This window comes from Drosophila yakuba, chromosome 3R (assembly GCF_016746365.2).
Source record: "Drosophila yakuba strain Tai18E2 chromosome 3R, Prin_Dyak_Tai18E2_2.1, whole genome shotgun sequence".
NCBI lineage: Eukaryota > Metazoa > Arthropoda > Insecta > Diptera > Drosophilidae > Drosophila > Drosophila yakuba.
The window spans coordinates 17,113,496-17,126,806 of NC_052530.2; the positions used below are offsets into that span (position 1 = coordinate 17,113,496).

The 13,311-nt window shown below is 46.3% G+C and overlaps 5 protein-coding genes across 6 annotated transcripts; 3 read left to right on the forward strand and 2 right to left on the reverse strand.

Moving 5' to 3' along the window:
* Positions 1 to 3,183: 3,183 nt before the first annotated feature.
* Positions 3,184 to 3,700, forward strand: LOC6537209 (cytochrome c oxidase assembly protein COX16 homolog, mitochondrial). Its single transcript, XM_002097731.3, has 2 exons — positions 3,184 to 3,350; positions 3,408 to 3,700. The coding sequence occupies exons 1-2, from the start codon at positions 3,232 to 3,234 to the stop codon at positions 3,604 to 3,606; spliced, it is 318 nt and encodes a 105-aa protein (XP_002097767.1). The 5' UTR covers positions 3,184 to 3,231; the 3' UTR covers positions 3,607 to 3,700.
* Positions 3,701 to 3,742: 42 nt separating this feature from the next.
* Positions 3,743 to 5,421, forward strand: LOC6537210 (nuA4 complex subunit EAF3 homolog). The gene is made up of 4 exons (XM_002097732.3): positions 3,743 to 3,880; positions 3,938 to 4,052; positions 4,109 to 4,224; positions 4,283 to 5,421. The coding sequence occupies exons 1-4, from the start codon at positions 3,808 to 3,810 to the stop codon at positions 5,257 to 5,259; spliced, it is 1,281 nt and encodes a 426-aa protein (XP_002097768.1). The 5' UTR covers positions 3,743 to 3,807; the 3' UTR covers positions 5,260 to 5,421.
* LOC6537211 (18S rRNA aminocarboxypropyltransferase) lies at positions 5,315 to 7,255 on the reverse strand. The gene is made up of 2 exons (XM_002097733.4): positions 6,924 to 7,255; positions 5,315 to 6,257 (listed from the first exon to the last, which is right to left on the reverse strand). Exon 2 carries the CDS (start codon positions 6,238 to 6,240, stop codon positions 5,419 to 5,421), a length of 822 nt encoding a protein of 273 aa, XP_002097769.1. The 5' UTR covers positions 6,241 to 6,257; positions 6,924 to 7,255; the 3' UTR covers positions 5,315 to 5,418.
* Positions 7,256 to 7,349: 94 nt separating this feature from the next.
* Positions 7,350 to 11,355, forward strand: LOC6537212 (centrosome-associated zinc finger protein CP190). Its single transcript, XM_039375318.2, has 4 exons — positions 7,350 to 7,751; positions 7,810 to 8,809; positions 8,898 to 9,838; positions 9,896 to 11,355. Exons 1-4 carry the CDS (start codon positions 7,350 to 7,352, stop codon positions 10,841 to 10,843), a joined length of 3,291 nt encoding a protein of 1,096 aa, XP_039231252.1. The 3' UTR covers positions 10,844 to 11,355.
* Positions 11,356 to 11,396: 41 nt separating this feature from the next.
* LOC6537213 (zinc transporter ZIP1) lies at positions 11,397 to 13,200 on the reverse strand. 2 transcript variants are annotated; one of them, XM_015192715.2, is made up of 5 exons: positions 12,869 to 13,200; positions 12,545 to 12,804; positions 12,280 to 12,484; positions 11,770 to 12,148; positions 11,397 to 11,700 (listed from the first exon to the last, which is right to left on the reverse strand). In XM_015192715.2, the coding sequence occupies exons 1-5, from the start codon at positions 13,115 to 13,117 to the stop codon at positions 11,690 to 11,692; spliced, it is 1,104 nt and encodes a 367-aa protein (XP_015048201.1). In that variant the 5' UTR covers positions 13,118 to 13,200; the 3' UTR covers positions 11,397 to 11,689. The 2 variants fall into 2 exon arrangements, with proteins under 2 accessions (XP_015048201.1, XP_002097771.1); XM_002097735.4 differs by having other exon boundaries at positions 12,280 to 12,481; positions 12,869 to 13,198.
* Positions 13,201 to 13,311: the final 111 nt, after the last annotated feature.

Here is a 13,311-nt window from a genome sequence, read left to right on the forward strand (position 1 = left end):
TGCGTGTGAGCCGCCGCGCAAGTGCGCGTGTGTGCGTGAGTATCTGTGTGCGAGAGTGCGCACTTTTCGGCCAAAAGCGAGCCGCGTTGTTGCTATTTGCGTTCACTTTGGAACTGCACTTGGCTCTCGATTTACCCCAAGAGCATCAGCGAACTGTTCGGCTGGGGCACAACAGCTTATACACTGCGCGAAATGAACATAGGGGTGCTTTACTATAATCTATGTACTTATATTTTAGGAAATTATGTAGGTGTATATAATTTGCTCTTTTGAGTTCAGGTATTTATAAGTTTAGGTGGCATCTAAGAATTCAATTTAAATGGAATGGAAACATGGGGAAAATGGAGCCCAATTTATTTTCTCATTCTAGATTTCCTATTGAAAGATGAATAGAGTATTGCAATAAAATAAAGTATATACGTCTTTTCTCTCCAAAAGATTAATACAGCAAATTATAATACGTATTACCTCTAAAATATTACTGTAAATTATAATACGTATAACATGCCGAATACGTAAGGCCCAAAATGATTTTAAAAACTTAACTTAACTTAAAATTACTTAGTACGTTGGTTTTTAAATGGCTTCTACATTTCTATCACAAGTGAGCTTTTGTAAACAGTTTACCTGTATTTCATTTCAATAATATTCGTATCCAGTTTCTGCCAGTGTAACGGAAAGCACCAGATCAGAATGACCCATACAGTTACAATTTATTCGCACACCATCAAAGCCGGCGCCTGCGCTCTCTCCCCGCTCTCTCTCCGCTTTCTCTGCGCCGCTCTTTTCCGATCCTTTTGGTAGGTGCTTTCACCTGTTCGCTGCGCATGTATTGGTGCCCGCTCATTTCGAAGCGAACGCTTTTCTTTCAGCCTATTTTTGAAAATTTCCCCATATTTTGAAAAGCTCTTGTCACCCAGTGTTTTCCACAATTGCAAAATATCTCCAATACTCAGGCAAACGTGTCTCGAGGCTTTTCCCGATGAGAGTGTGTGGGTTGGGGGATCTTTTTGTTTTGCTTTTTGATGTTCTCAACTTCTATTTTTAATTTTCAGTTATTGATATGCCAAAAAATCTTGTTTCACGTAGTTATACGTATTTCCACCATAGGTCTACAGATAATTATTTTCTGCTCTACATATTGAAGCTATTTCTATAGATTTTTCAACGTCATGTCTGCGAAAGGAAAACATTTTGTTGGCAATCACAAATGTCACATATGAAAGTATACGTTTTTAAGTAACTGTCCCGCAAGAAAATGCCACCATGATTCATACCTTTTTAAATTGCAAACGTGAAAATGGCTTAAATTCAGTTTCCTCAAGATCGCTGTGATTCCGATCTGCATCTGACAGCATACATATGTATGTTACTTGCCCTTCTAGATTTTTGTTTACCCCTTGATCGTGATCTTTTCAATCTCATCGCCAATTAAAACATGAACGTGTGCTTAAATCATTTTTAAAATCGAAAAGATCGGAATAAATATCTTTTATAAACAAGATAATCATAAAATATATTTAATATTAAATAGGTCAAACGATTAATAAGTATACGGATATAATAAGTACATATATTTCCTTTCAAGCTATTTTAATTTTGAAACACTTTATGGTTTATAAATTAGTTAAGCTTAGTTAAAGTTACATTTCAATGGCCGCACTCATATGGCAGATCATATATGTCCAAATGCAACCAAAGTCTTTAAATATAAACCTATAAATACAAGCCAATTTGATAGCCCCAATTTACTCATTCCGTTTTTTGTTGTTCTCTTATCTTGGAGAAAATTTGGCACCCCGGGGTTGATGAAAAGTTTAAAATTAACTCAAGCAACACCCACAAAATGACGCAATTGTATTCATTGAAAACAACAAGTTTTGAAGCACGAAAACTAGATCAATATTTTTATAAAGACAAAATATGAACATATAGCGGGGGGTGAAGAGGACATAGATATGGAAAAGACCCTTGAGAAAACGTCGAAAAACATTGTAAAATAGCAAAACAGTCTGAGCAACTCGCTAAATACGAAAACGAAATCATGGCCATCGAATCCGACCGCTGACATGTGTTAGTTATGGAAAACCAAAGTTTTCATAATTCCAAAATATACGCGAATTAAATAAGTTCATGAGTGTGTATCACACGGCTTGGCTCCGACAAGTGCGCAATCTTGTTAGAAAAATCGCGACCATATTTGGCGAAAATAGCATGGAAAAGTCTAATCCGGGCTGAGGGGCATAGACGACTGGGTTTGGCTTACACAGGCAGAAATCAGCTATATACACAGTACTTTATAGTTACATATTTGTTTTTTGATTGTCGGTGAATTTTGACTTCTTAAGTACATAGATTATTATAGCCTGGAAAATGAAAACCATTACTGTGATCTTTAAATAGTTTCGATTTTATTTCCGTTGGCAAATCAATCAATTGAAAGACAGCGCGTAGGGTGCACTGGAAACTAAAACTGAAACTGAAATACAATCTATTGGGGGAGGGGTGTGGGACTATCCCAGTCTCTCTGGGGCCGCTGATGACTCAATTGGCGCCGGCTCCTTGTGAATGAAGCCGCAGCGATCGCGAACTGGTTAAAGCTGTGGACAGCAAAAGGAAATCTTCGCTGCGAGCTACTTGCCTTGCCAAAGCCTGCAATTGGCCAAGGTGATCCGCATCCGGATCGAATGTCGTGTGCATGTGCGCAGCGTTTTGGCGCTCTTCAACTTTGTCAGTGTCAATTATTTGAAAACCAAAGAGACGACGGGAACCTTGAACTTATCGTCAAGCCTCATGCAAATTGTGGCCATTAGGCGTGCGCCGGAAAACAATGCCTGCTTTGAAATTGTTTAGAAATTGCTCGCACTTGGCAGGGAGCACAAATCTTTCGATTTGGATTCAAGGACAACTATTTTCATAGACGACGCCAGCTGCACAAAACGATTGAAATAGGCGCCTAATGTGTTTGGCTAACACCTAAAATAATGTGCTGTGTGCCGTATTGAATATAAATTTTCTCGATCCAACGATTCTTAAATAGTATTTAATAGTTTAGAGGTTTTTGTATGCAGACTTTTTTAATCATTTTACAAAATTGAACTACAATGTGTAACAAATGATAAGAATCGTCGTTCAAATTGCGCGCCAAAAGTACATGCAACTGGTCACACTTTGTTCTTAGCTTGCAGTGTAACCGCACGTGCCAAAATGTCATAACACAAATTAACAACAATGTCGCTCGTGGATAAATTAAACTATTACAGCACACGAAAGTCGTTTAAATATGGCATACCCTTCCTCATCATGATGGTGGCTGGCTCCTTCGGACTGCAGCAGTTCTCAAACCTCAGGTTAGCATTCTAGAATGCCTGGAAAACAATAGCAAACCCATGAGTGTCCCCTTACAGGTATCAGTACGCCAAGAAGCAGCCGGTAACGCCGGAGGAGATGAAAAAGTACGGTGTAAACATGAAGAACCGCAAGGATGTGACGTTGGAGTCGGAGTACGACAAAGTCAAGTCCGTGGATATAGACAACTGGGAGAACAAACGCGGCCCACGTCCCTGGGAGGAGCAGGAGAACCAGCCCTCGACAGCAAAGCACTAGACTTAATGTTTTTAAAACAATTAACTGCTGAATACAGACTGTTTGTTGTACATAGCCATAAATAAATCAACATTGTTAATATCTAGTAAGACAATACCCTGTAAATAATCGATAAATGCATCGGTAATTATGCATCCGATAGCACTATGCGTGTCGCACGGTCACACTAAGATTTGTTAATTTTCTATTATTGAAAATAAAATGGGAGAAGTAAAACCCGCTAAAGTGGAAAACTATAGCACGGGGACCGATGCAAACACTCTGTTCGTGGATGGTAACAATAACTTTAGCTCAAGTATAAATTAAAGATAACACATTGTCGCCGTTGCAGGGGAACGGGTTCTGTGCTTCCACGGCCCGCTCATTTACGAGGCTAAGGTTCTGAAATCAAAACCCGATGCGACGCCGGTTGAGTACTACATCCACTACGCGGGCTGGAGCAAAAAGTAAGCAAGCCTACAAGTATGTACGCCGATCTGCATGACACCCATCTCATTTTCAGCTGGGACGAGTGGGTGCCCGAGAGTCGAGTCCTCAAGTACAACGATGACAACGTCAAGCGCCGACAGGAACTGGCTCGCCAGTGCGGCGAGCGCTCCAAGAAGGACAATAAGAAAGGTGGGTTCAGTTGGAAACTCATATCCTGGAGTAATACATTCAGCTGTTTGCTAAATAGGCAGCGCCAAGGCCAAGAAAATGGAGCAGATGCGCAACGAATCTCGTGCCTCGACGCCCTCTAAGGATAGCAACACCTCGCAATCGACCGCCAGCAGCATACCGACAACCAGCGCCGGACCGGGAAGCAAATCGGATGCCGGCAGCACTGGCATCACGACTCTCAACAGCACAGGCACCACTACAACCAGCCGGGCCCACCGAAAGTCCACACAATCGACGGCATCCACAGCAAGGCCTGGCACGCCTAGTGATAAAAAGGAGGACCCTGCCGCAGCTGAGACCACTGAGGACGAGGCTGTTACGCCGGTGGCGCCGAAAAAGAAAAGAATGAGCGAGCAACGGCCTTCTCTGACAGGAAGCGATGTGGCAGACAAGGCTGTGGCACCCACTACCACTCCATCCACACCCACCACGGAGCCCGCACCCTGTGTGGAAAGCGAGGAAGCTTACGCATCTAAGGTGGAGGTCAAGATCAAGATACCCGACGAGTTAAAGCACTATCTGACCGACGACTGGTATGCGGTGGTGCGGGAGCACAAACTGCTAGAGCTGCCCGCCAAGGTAACAGTGCAGCAGATCTCCGAGCAGTATTTGGCGCACAAGAAGTCCGTGAAATCGACCAGTGCCAGCAAGGAGGTTGCCATAAACGATGTACTCGACGGAATTGTCGAGTACTTCAATGTAATGCTGGGCTCCCAGTTGCTATACAAATTTGAACGCACCCAGTACGCGGATGTGATGCAGAAACATCCGGACACGCCGTTGTCCGAGCTTTACGGATCCTTTCACCTGCTGCGTCTGTTCGTGCGCCTCGGGTCCATGCTCAGTTACTCGGCGTTGGATCAGCAGTCTATGCAGAACCTACTCGCGCACGTGCAGGATTTCCTTAAATTCCTCGTGAAAAACAGCGCAATATTTTTCAGCATGAGCAACTTCATCAACGTGGATCCCGAGTACGTGCGAAATGCCCAGTAAGCAATCATCTCTCCTTGACTTGAGGTAAATATTTCATCAAAACAGTTTGCAATAATTCGGTAGTTGCTCCCAACAACTGGTTTGTTAATTAAAACACAAGTAAAAATGTTTTGTCATAAGCTAATGGTAATGCTAATAAATGTCAGCACCTTGTAAAGATTAGTTATTCGGCTTCGCTTTCGCGTCTTCTTCATCATCCTCGCTCTCCGTCTCGCTACTACTACTACTGCTGCTGGTGGGATAGAAGTCGCGGAGGTCCCTAGGCTTATCCCGCTCCTGTTGTTCCTTCTCCAGGTACTCATTCTGCACCTTGACAATCTCATCGCTGCTCTTGCAGGCTGCATACTCATTCAGAAGCTTGTCGTTTAGCTCCAGAAAAGCATGACCCCATGAGAACTTGCCCAGAAACCATCGTGCCTCCTCCGTGAATCCACAGATATATAGAGTGGCGGCGATGGCCTCCACGCAGCTAAGCTTGCAGGGTTTTCCATAGTTGATGGGATTGGCGGCCACCAAGAAGGGGAGCAGTCGCGGATGTGGGCTGCGCATCCTGCCAAAGGGCGTCTCGTCCAGCTTGGCCCACGAGCAGTCGATGACGGCCACGCCCGATGAGGCCACCACATCCCGGTCCAGCGGACTTACGCACAACTGGCCAACGGGCGACAGCACAAGGCCAGGGAACTTCTGACCCAGTCGAAGATTTGATATGAGTCCCAGGCGTGCCAGTTTCCTGCCCGAACACTTCTTTGGATCGCAGTGGTTTAGGTCCCACATTGCCACCGCGAATTCTGGAGGCTGCCCAAGATCATTTTGGGCTCCATCTCCCGAGGATTCCGAGTCGGAGTTGTCGTTTTCGCTGCTGCTGCTGGCCAGTTCGTTGGCCTGCTGAGCAAAACTGCGGGCACAATTGTGATTCGCCTTGACATTGCGGTAGGGTCCTCCTCCAGCTTTCTTTCCTTTTCCCCGGTTCCGTCCACTCATTGTGTTTTGGTTAAAAACTAAATTCAAGCAGAAAAGAATCGAAGTGTTTTTAACGTCTCGTGGTCAACAAGCTGCCCTCCCAATTCTTTTATATTTTGATTGCAAAGAAGGGTGGCGCAAGAAATGTGAGACGTTAAGACGTCACATTTTCGAATATTAATTGTTGAAGTACAAGTTTTTTCTTATAGACTGCAGAAATAAAATGTATTTAATTATTATAAATAATTGCGTTGTGTTAAATAAGTATTAGCTTGCTCTGCAATAAACATTAAGTATGATTTATATGTTATTAAATATAACGTTTTACTTTATGTGCCCTTGCGTCACCTTAATAATGTTATGCATGGGACTGCAGTTATCGCATGGCTATCGATAACTGCGAGCGCAACCCTGTCACGCCAACGATGAATGGAAAAGAATATGGCGACCTGACTCTGGAAAAAAATTAAAATTTGTCCGGCAAACGTACTGTGCAATACAAGAAAATGTATGTATTAAAATTTCAACTGTACGGTGATCGCCTCGAAAATTTAGATTCAATCAAAAGACACGCAGAAAACAAGCCGCTGGGGTCAAAGTGATTTGTGTGTGCCCCAAAAAAACCATTGTTGTGTGAAGTGGACAGGCCCGCCAAAAGGGCTCAAAAAATGCCACCCACCGAAAGATGCCAAAGGTGGACTTACGTTAAAACATTGCAGGATTACAGACAATGAACAATTACTGAGAAATAATAAAAAAAAGGCTGGCGACGCGCACAACGCACACACACGCGCGCGAAACGGGCACACATACACAGGCGTATATCGATATTTGCGAGTTGCATTTCGCGCCGTGGCGGCAGAGCAAAATAAACCGAATAACCGAAAATCAATCAATGGGCGTCCATTTGAAACTAACAGCGGAATATACCATACTTACTAATTGTTATTGTGTTGCTTCTTTCTCGGGTTCCCCGTTCACCTACGGCCCATCCCAATACGCCCTTCCCGACTCCTTACCCCTGCCGGAGTACAGTTGCGCCCTGAAGCCAGAGCAAGCGAAACCACGGGGAGGCTAACGATAAGGATACGGAAACGGAGAGCACGGCCACTAGCCAAGGACACAGCAAGATGGGTGAAGTCAAGTCCGTGAAGGTGGACAACTGGGGAGTCTTCTTCCTGCAGAAGCTGCAGAACTTCTTTAACAAAACGGATTACTGCGACCTAACGCTCCAGTTCCGGGACAATTCACAGCTAAAAGTACATCGCCTGGTGCTCAGCGCCTGCACCGATTATTTCAATGTACTAGAGCAAACCTGCGAGATCGTCGACGATGCCCTCATCATGCCCAACGAGTTCCAGGCGGACGTGGTGGTGCCCATTGTCAACTTCATGTACACAGGCACCCTGGAGTTCGAGCTTAAAATGTACGGCAAGCTGTTGCGCACCGCCAAGGAAATGAACATGACGGTGCTGCTGAAGCTGCTAGAAGCGCACCGTCGCACCATGGAGAACGTTAATCGACAGCAAAGGGTGAGTGGTGGCATTTCACCATCTGCTAACATATTTTGTAACTTCTTGTTTTTTTTAGCCGCCTAGTCCGAAGGGAATCCGCCGGCGCACAGTTGGACAGCCGAGTTCGGGTCTTCCACAACAGCGGGTCTTGGGACCTTCGCCGCAATCGCGAAATGTCGCCACACCCATCGCGCAACGAGCTAACACACAGCGCGGGCCCACTGGCAACACAATGATCCGAACATCTGGTGGCACAAATCGCACACAGTATGCAGAGAGCAGCAATGTCAAGCAGGAGCCAACGTCACCATTCGAGCAGCTGCGAAAGGGTTATAACAACAACAAGAGACCAGCACAAACAAGCCTTCTATCGCCGCCATCCAAGAAGCCCAGTTTGGAAGAGGTTAAGGAATTTGCTGAGCAACAACGGATGCGCAAGCAAATTGCTGCGGAGTACGGGGATCACGATCCTGAGTATGATGGAGGAATGCTTTATGATGATGTCCATGCCGGGGACGATGATGACGATGATATGCCACCACAGCCATCTACATCTAAGCAGCAATCCCCACAGGGTACACAGACCCAGCTGGAGCACGGATCCACCACCATTATCTTGAAGCAGGACTCGCCCAGCCAGACCCCCACAATAATTGTCAAGGATTCCTCCAACGCCAAGCTTAATCATACCAAGATCATTGCCGAAGTCTTGCGCCAGTATCCACACATTGTAAAGGGCCACAAAAACATCAAGCTGAAGATAATGCCCAATACCCCGCCCGCGCCGACAGAAAAATCTGCTCCAGCAGCGGTAAAGCCCCCGGCGAATCAGTCCTCCGCTTCTACATCGCCACACAAGAAATTGCACGTGTCTTTCAAAGCCGACAAGAGTACGCCGCTAATCACAGCGCAGCAGAAGGCGGCTAGCTCTCAACAGAAGTCCGGAACCACGCAGTCAACTGCTACCCAGGCAACTGTGACAAATCCACCAGCAAATACAGCCGCAGCCCAGAAGAGACGCATTGACAGTAAGACAATGCACGCCTTGATTGCTCAGGGAGCAGAGAATACCACTGGTGAGTACAACATATGTATATAATAGTGTACCAAAACAAAATAGATCATTCTAGAGAAACAACTATTAATGAAAATCTCTCTTTTTAGGTCCCTGGCTGTGCCTGAGGTGCGGCGTAAACGGACGACCCATTAGCATTCCGTCGTACCGAGGCTTCCGACGCCATTTGATCAACACGCACAAAGAGACAATTGACCCGGCGCTATGTGAGCATTGCGGCTGGAGGTCTGTCAACAACCGGGAACTGCATTTCCACATGTATATGGAGCATCAGATCAAGTCGCTGCTGTACACTTTTGCCGAATGCGCGCTATGTAACCAGTCGTACCTGACCAAGGGTGAGTTGGAGGCGCACATTAACGAGGCACACACGGACGACAACAAGCAGCAGTGCATCTACTGCAACAAGGTGTTCGAGCAAGAGCTTCAGCTGTACAGACACATGAAGAGCTACCACAAGGAGCAGGCCCTGGAGGATGGCATTATCGATGAAACGGACGAGGAGTTCCTCGGCTCGCAAGACGAGGAGGAAGAGGCCGAAGGAGACGAGGAGCAGGAACCAGAGCAGACTGGTAAAGTGCGAATTCTTTCGGACATAAGTCTACCAGCCACCAGTGCCATCACAGTGCAGCAAGCTCACCAGGAGCAACTGCAAGAGGAAGAGGTTGACCAGGTGCAGCAGGAAGTTAAATTTGTGGGCGCCGATGGCAATGAGGTGGAGCTTACTGAGGAGCAGCGCAAAGAGATTCTCTCACAGCTTAACCAGCAGCAAGCAGGCGCCGCTGCCGGTGGTGTGGTAATGGTGCTCAGTGAGCCAGAAGCGGAGCCCGTTAAGCAGGAGACCGATGAAAAATCCCTGGCCGGCACCGAAGAGGAGTATGATGATAGCCAAATCTATAGCGAACTGGCTGCTGCTGACTCTGTGGAGAGCGCGAAAAAGAACATTGCTGATGAGAGCAAAGAGTCCGTTGACAATCTGGAATGGGCCGAAAACCTTATAGCCGAGTCTGAAGAACAGAGCAACAAGGAGGTAAGTTTATTAAACCCTATTATGCGAGTACATCTACAATAAGAGTCCACTTTACAGCCCAAATTGGATAAGTCGCGCGATGACATCAGTGAAAAGCTTAAGGAGCTTACCGGCGACTGGACGGAGGATGAGAACGACGACGATGTCGACGATAAGCCCGCTACTGCAGAGCTTGCATCGGAACTAGCCGCCAAGGACCCTGAGCCAACAGTACACGAGGAAGAAGATGATATTGACTTGGCTCTCGAGTCTCTGCACAAGGGACCTGAAGAGCAAGCTGTAGAAAAGGCTAGTGAGGAGTCTGTCGCCAGTGCGGATGATGCAGTTGACTCTGACGCCAATATAAATAGTCAGCCCAAGAAAATGGATGTAGACTCAGAAGTGGCGAACGAGAAGGCATCGAAGTCAGAGGTCAAGATCAAAAAAGAGGACGAGCTTGAAAACGACGAAGAGGAATTTATCAAAGAAGATCCACCAATGCCGCATTCCGATCCCGTGACGGAGTTAAGCGAAGCGGTAGCTGACGCTGAGGGCGAAGATGATGTCCATCTGGAGGCCGATAACATTCGCAAAGAGCTGTTAGATGAATTGATTGCCGAGGCCGAGAAACCTGATGAGGAGAAGGACACTGTCCAACCTGAAGAGAGTGCGACGACAGAGGCGTTAGATAGGGCAGTAACGGACGAGGATGACCTGGTGCCACCTACGCAGCTATCCACCGACCCAATGGAGATTGATGATCCAGCAACGGAAACTGTAGCCGAAAATAGTGAAGATACCAGAACAACAGACGAAAAAGATGCCGCCGAGGACAAACCAAACGAGAAAGAAGATGTAGCAACAACAGAAAAGGCGACTCTAGAAAGTGCAAAAGCAGGTGATGAAGCGGCGTCAGGAGAGGCAGCCAGCGTGGACAAGGTCAAGAGTCTCATCAGCGAATGGGGAGACGACGATGAGGACGAGGATGAGAATGGGGTTAGTGCGGCGGCGAAGGAGGAGCTATAATTACTAGATTTATTTATGTTCTAAGTTAAGCGATTCAACGCAGGTCAGCAGATAAAAGCATCTGAGCTGGGCGAGAATTTTGGGTTTCTATTGTAAATTAAATTGTTAATGAAGATCAAGGTGAATGATAAGATACGCATATGCACTGGTTTTAGTGTATAAGATCTAATCTACTCATCTCACGTAATTGTAAATCCCCTCCCATCCTAAATATGTTTCGCTGCTAGCATGGAAATCGTAAATCTAAGAGGAGTTCCCTTAAATGCCCTTAAATGAGAGATCAGAGACCAAACAACCCAACATTTAGCTATTTATGAGTGTCTGTTTCTTTACACATACACCACCAATAGAGCAACCAACCAACATTTCGCGACTAGGTAAAAACTATATATATACACATATGCCTATTTACATACATATAGAGATGTAGTTACATAGATGTTGTTTTAATTCGTTTAAAACAGTGACAGGATAGGATGTTCCCAGAAACTAATAAAATCATTGACGTTTTATGATTGGCTAAGTAACATTAATCAAAAAGAAAAGGATACCCTTTTTTTTGATTACCAACTTAATTTTAAGGTTTATTACATATAATAAAAGTATAAAAAAACATCAACTTTGGAGAAAGAAAAAATATAAATGTAGACGAAGAGACTGAACTTTTTACTTATCGTACGGCAGATCGACAATGTAGCTAAAACAAGATTCGTTGGAAATGTACTAGTAACAAGTCTTACACAAGAGATTAACAGCTGCCAATCCATAGTATTATCCTAAGTTTTCTATGTTTAAAAGCGGCACATTTTGTCACAGCGCTGGGAAGATTTCTTAAAGAAGAGCTTCCTATTCCTCATCTGAAATGGTGTGAAGAAAATAGGTCAGCAATAGCATGAGGAAAAAGTAGATGCCAGCATTTTACGCACCAGAAAGATAAAAGTTTATGATGCACATGGTGGCAAAGCCGGCGAGCACAGTTGCGAATTGTGCAAATCCCGCCCATCGTCGCGTGGAGTTTGAGTGCCAGCGCGCCTTCTCGCGCGGTATCACCTCACAGACGGTGACGTAGAAGAGTGTGCCTCCCGCCAGAGCTTGAACGATAGGCAGAGTTTTGCTGGACCAAGCGGCGGGCACATCCACGATAAGCATGCCCAGACCAATGCCAATGACGGCTCCCAGGGCAAATACCGAAATGCCGACGAACTGGGCGCGAAAACTCGTCTGCGGATTCGAGCGGAACTCGAGCCCCAGACAAAAGCCCATTACGAACTTGTGGCAGGCGACAGCCCCTAGAAGAAATAGAACCTAAGACGAAACAAAGCAGATTCCGGTTATCTAATTGGACTAAGCTCTCGCGTTTCTTTGCTTCAATATTTGTCTAAGATTGCGCACTATAGCTGATCTAGTCTAACTATGTCAAGGCAGGCGACACAGACCTTTGTGGATGAGTTCTGGACGCCGATGGCGAGTCCTTCTATGGCAGAGTGCAGGGACAGAGCCACAAAGAGACCCAGAGTGCCGGTCATGGATTGGGCGCACGGTTCCGTGTGACTGGTATGACAGATGCGGGCGTTGGCGTCCTCTACGCTGGCTTCGTCACAGCCAGATGCGCTGGCCGGGTGATCGTGGTCATGAAGGCTGCTTAATCGAAGCACAAAGCAATTAGTTTTGGGTGAGGGGACGGAAATGCAATAAACCTACTGGCTGTGGTGGTGCGAATGGCCATGTGACGTATTGGGCTCCGCTGATAAAAGGGGCGCTCGTTCGTCCACTGCGCCGTAGCCATTGCCATTGGTGGGACGTCGTGTAGGCTCTGTTTCCGGAGTTTCTGCAGCCGGGGAATGAGTGTGCTGAATAGCCTCACCAAAGAAGAAGTGTATGAACTCGTCTATAAAATAGATGATGAAGAACCCGCCGCACATGGCCACCTCAGCGAATTTCGAGTTCATTTGCTCGCGCACCTGTTGCATTCGTAAGTTAACAGGTTATCAAATTGCACCAACACACGATCGCAGCCCAGCTCACCTCGGGCAGAATGTGAACCAGTGCGGTGGCCAGCAGAATGCCAGCGCCGAAGCACAGGAGCAGGGATGTGGTCAGCGGGAAGCGGCGACGATTCCGCTCCGAAATAAAGGCGGGCAGCAATCCGGACAAAAGACTACCGAGGCCCAGGACCAGCATAGCCAGCACCTTTTCCAGGTCGCCGCGACTCGTGGCAGCCAGTGTGGGGCTCGGATTGACTTCCATGGGTAGACCGTCGGTTGGCAAACTCATTGTATCAACTGCCAGACTGTGTCATCAAGAGTGGGCCAGTAAAACACACAAAAGTTCGTTGCATTTACTATTTTTAAACTAAACAGTTGCGAAGTGAGCGCAGCTCGTCTCCAACGAAATGCCAAAACGCCTCACAAGTGGGGCTGCACGAAAGTAAGGCATTTCCGCAGTGCCCCTTTTAGGTCACACTCCTC

Coding starts and splice junctions, on each gene's coding strand:
- LOC6537209 (XM_002097731.3), top strand. CDS start 3,232: ATGTCGCTCGTGGATAAATTAAACTATTACAGCACACGAAAGTCGTTT. Junction 3,351..3,407: donor CAGCAGTTCTCAAACCTCAG/GTTAGCATTCTA, acceptor GTCCCCTTACAG/GTATCAGTACGCCAAGAAGC.
- LOC6537210 (XM_002097732.3), top strand. CDS start 3,808: ATGGGAGAAGTAAAACCCGCTAAAGTGGAAAACTATAGCACGGGGACC. Junction 3,881..3,937: donor AAACACTCTGTTCGTGGATG/GTAACAATAACT, acceptor TCGCCGTTGCAG/GGGAACGGGTTCTGTGCTTC. Junction 4,053..4,108: donor TACGCGGGCTGGAGCAAAAA/GTAAGCAAGCCT, acceptor TCTCATTTTCAG/CTGGGACGAGTGGGTGCCCG.
- LOC6537211 (XM_002097733.4), bottom strand. CDS start 6,240: ATGAGTGGACGGAACCGGGGAAAAGGAAAGAAAGCTGGAGGAGGACCC.
- LOC6537212 (XM_039375318.2), top strand. CDS start 7,350: ATGGGTGAAGTCAAGTCCGTGAAGGTGGACAACTGGGGAGTCTTCTTC. Junction 7,752..7,809: donor ACGTTAATCGACAGCAAAGG/GTGAGTGGTGGC, acceptor TGTTTTTTTTAG/CCGCCTAGTCCGAAGGGAAT. Junction 8,810..8,897: donor GGGAGCAGAGAATACCACTG/GTGAGTACAACA, acceptor CTCTCTTTTTAG/GTCCCTGGCTGTGCCTGAGG.
- LOC6537213 (XM_015192715.2), bottom strand. CDS start 13,117: ATGAGTTTGCCAACCGACGGTCTACCCATGGAAGTCAATCCGAGCCCC. Junction 12,485..12,544: donor CATTCGCACCACCACAGCCA/GTAGGTTTATTG, acceptor GCTTCGATTAAG/CAGCCTTCATGACCACGATC. Junction 12,149..12,279: donor TCCAGAACTCATCCACAAAG/GTCTGTGTCGCC, acceptor GTTTCGTCTTAG/GTTCTATTTCTTCTAGGGGC.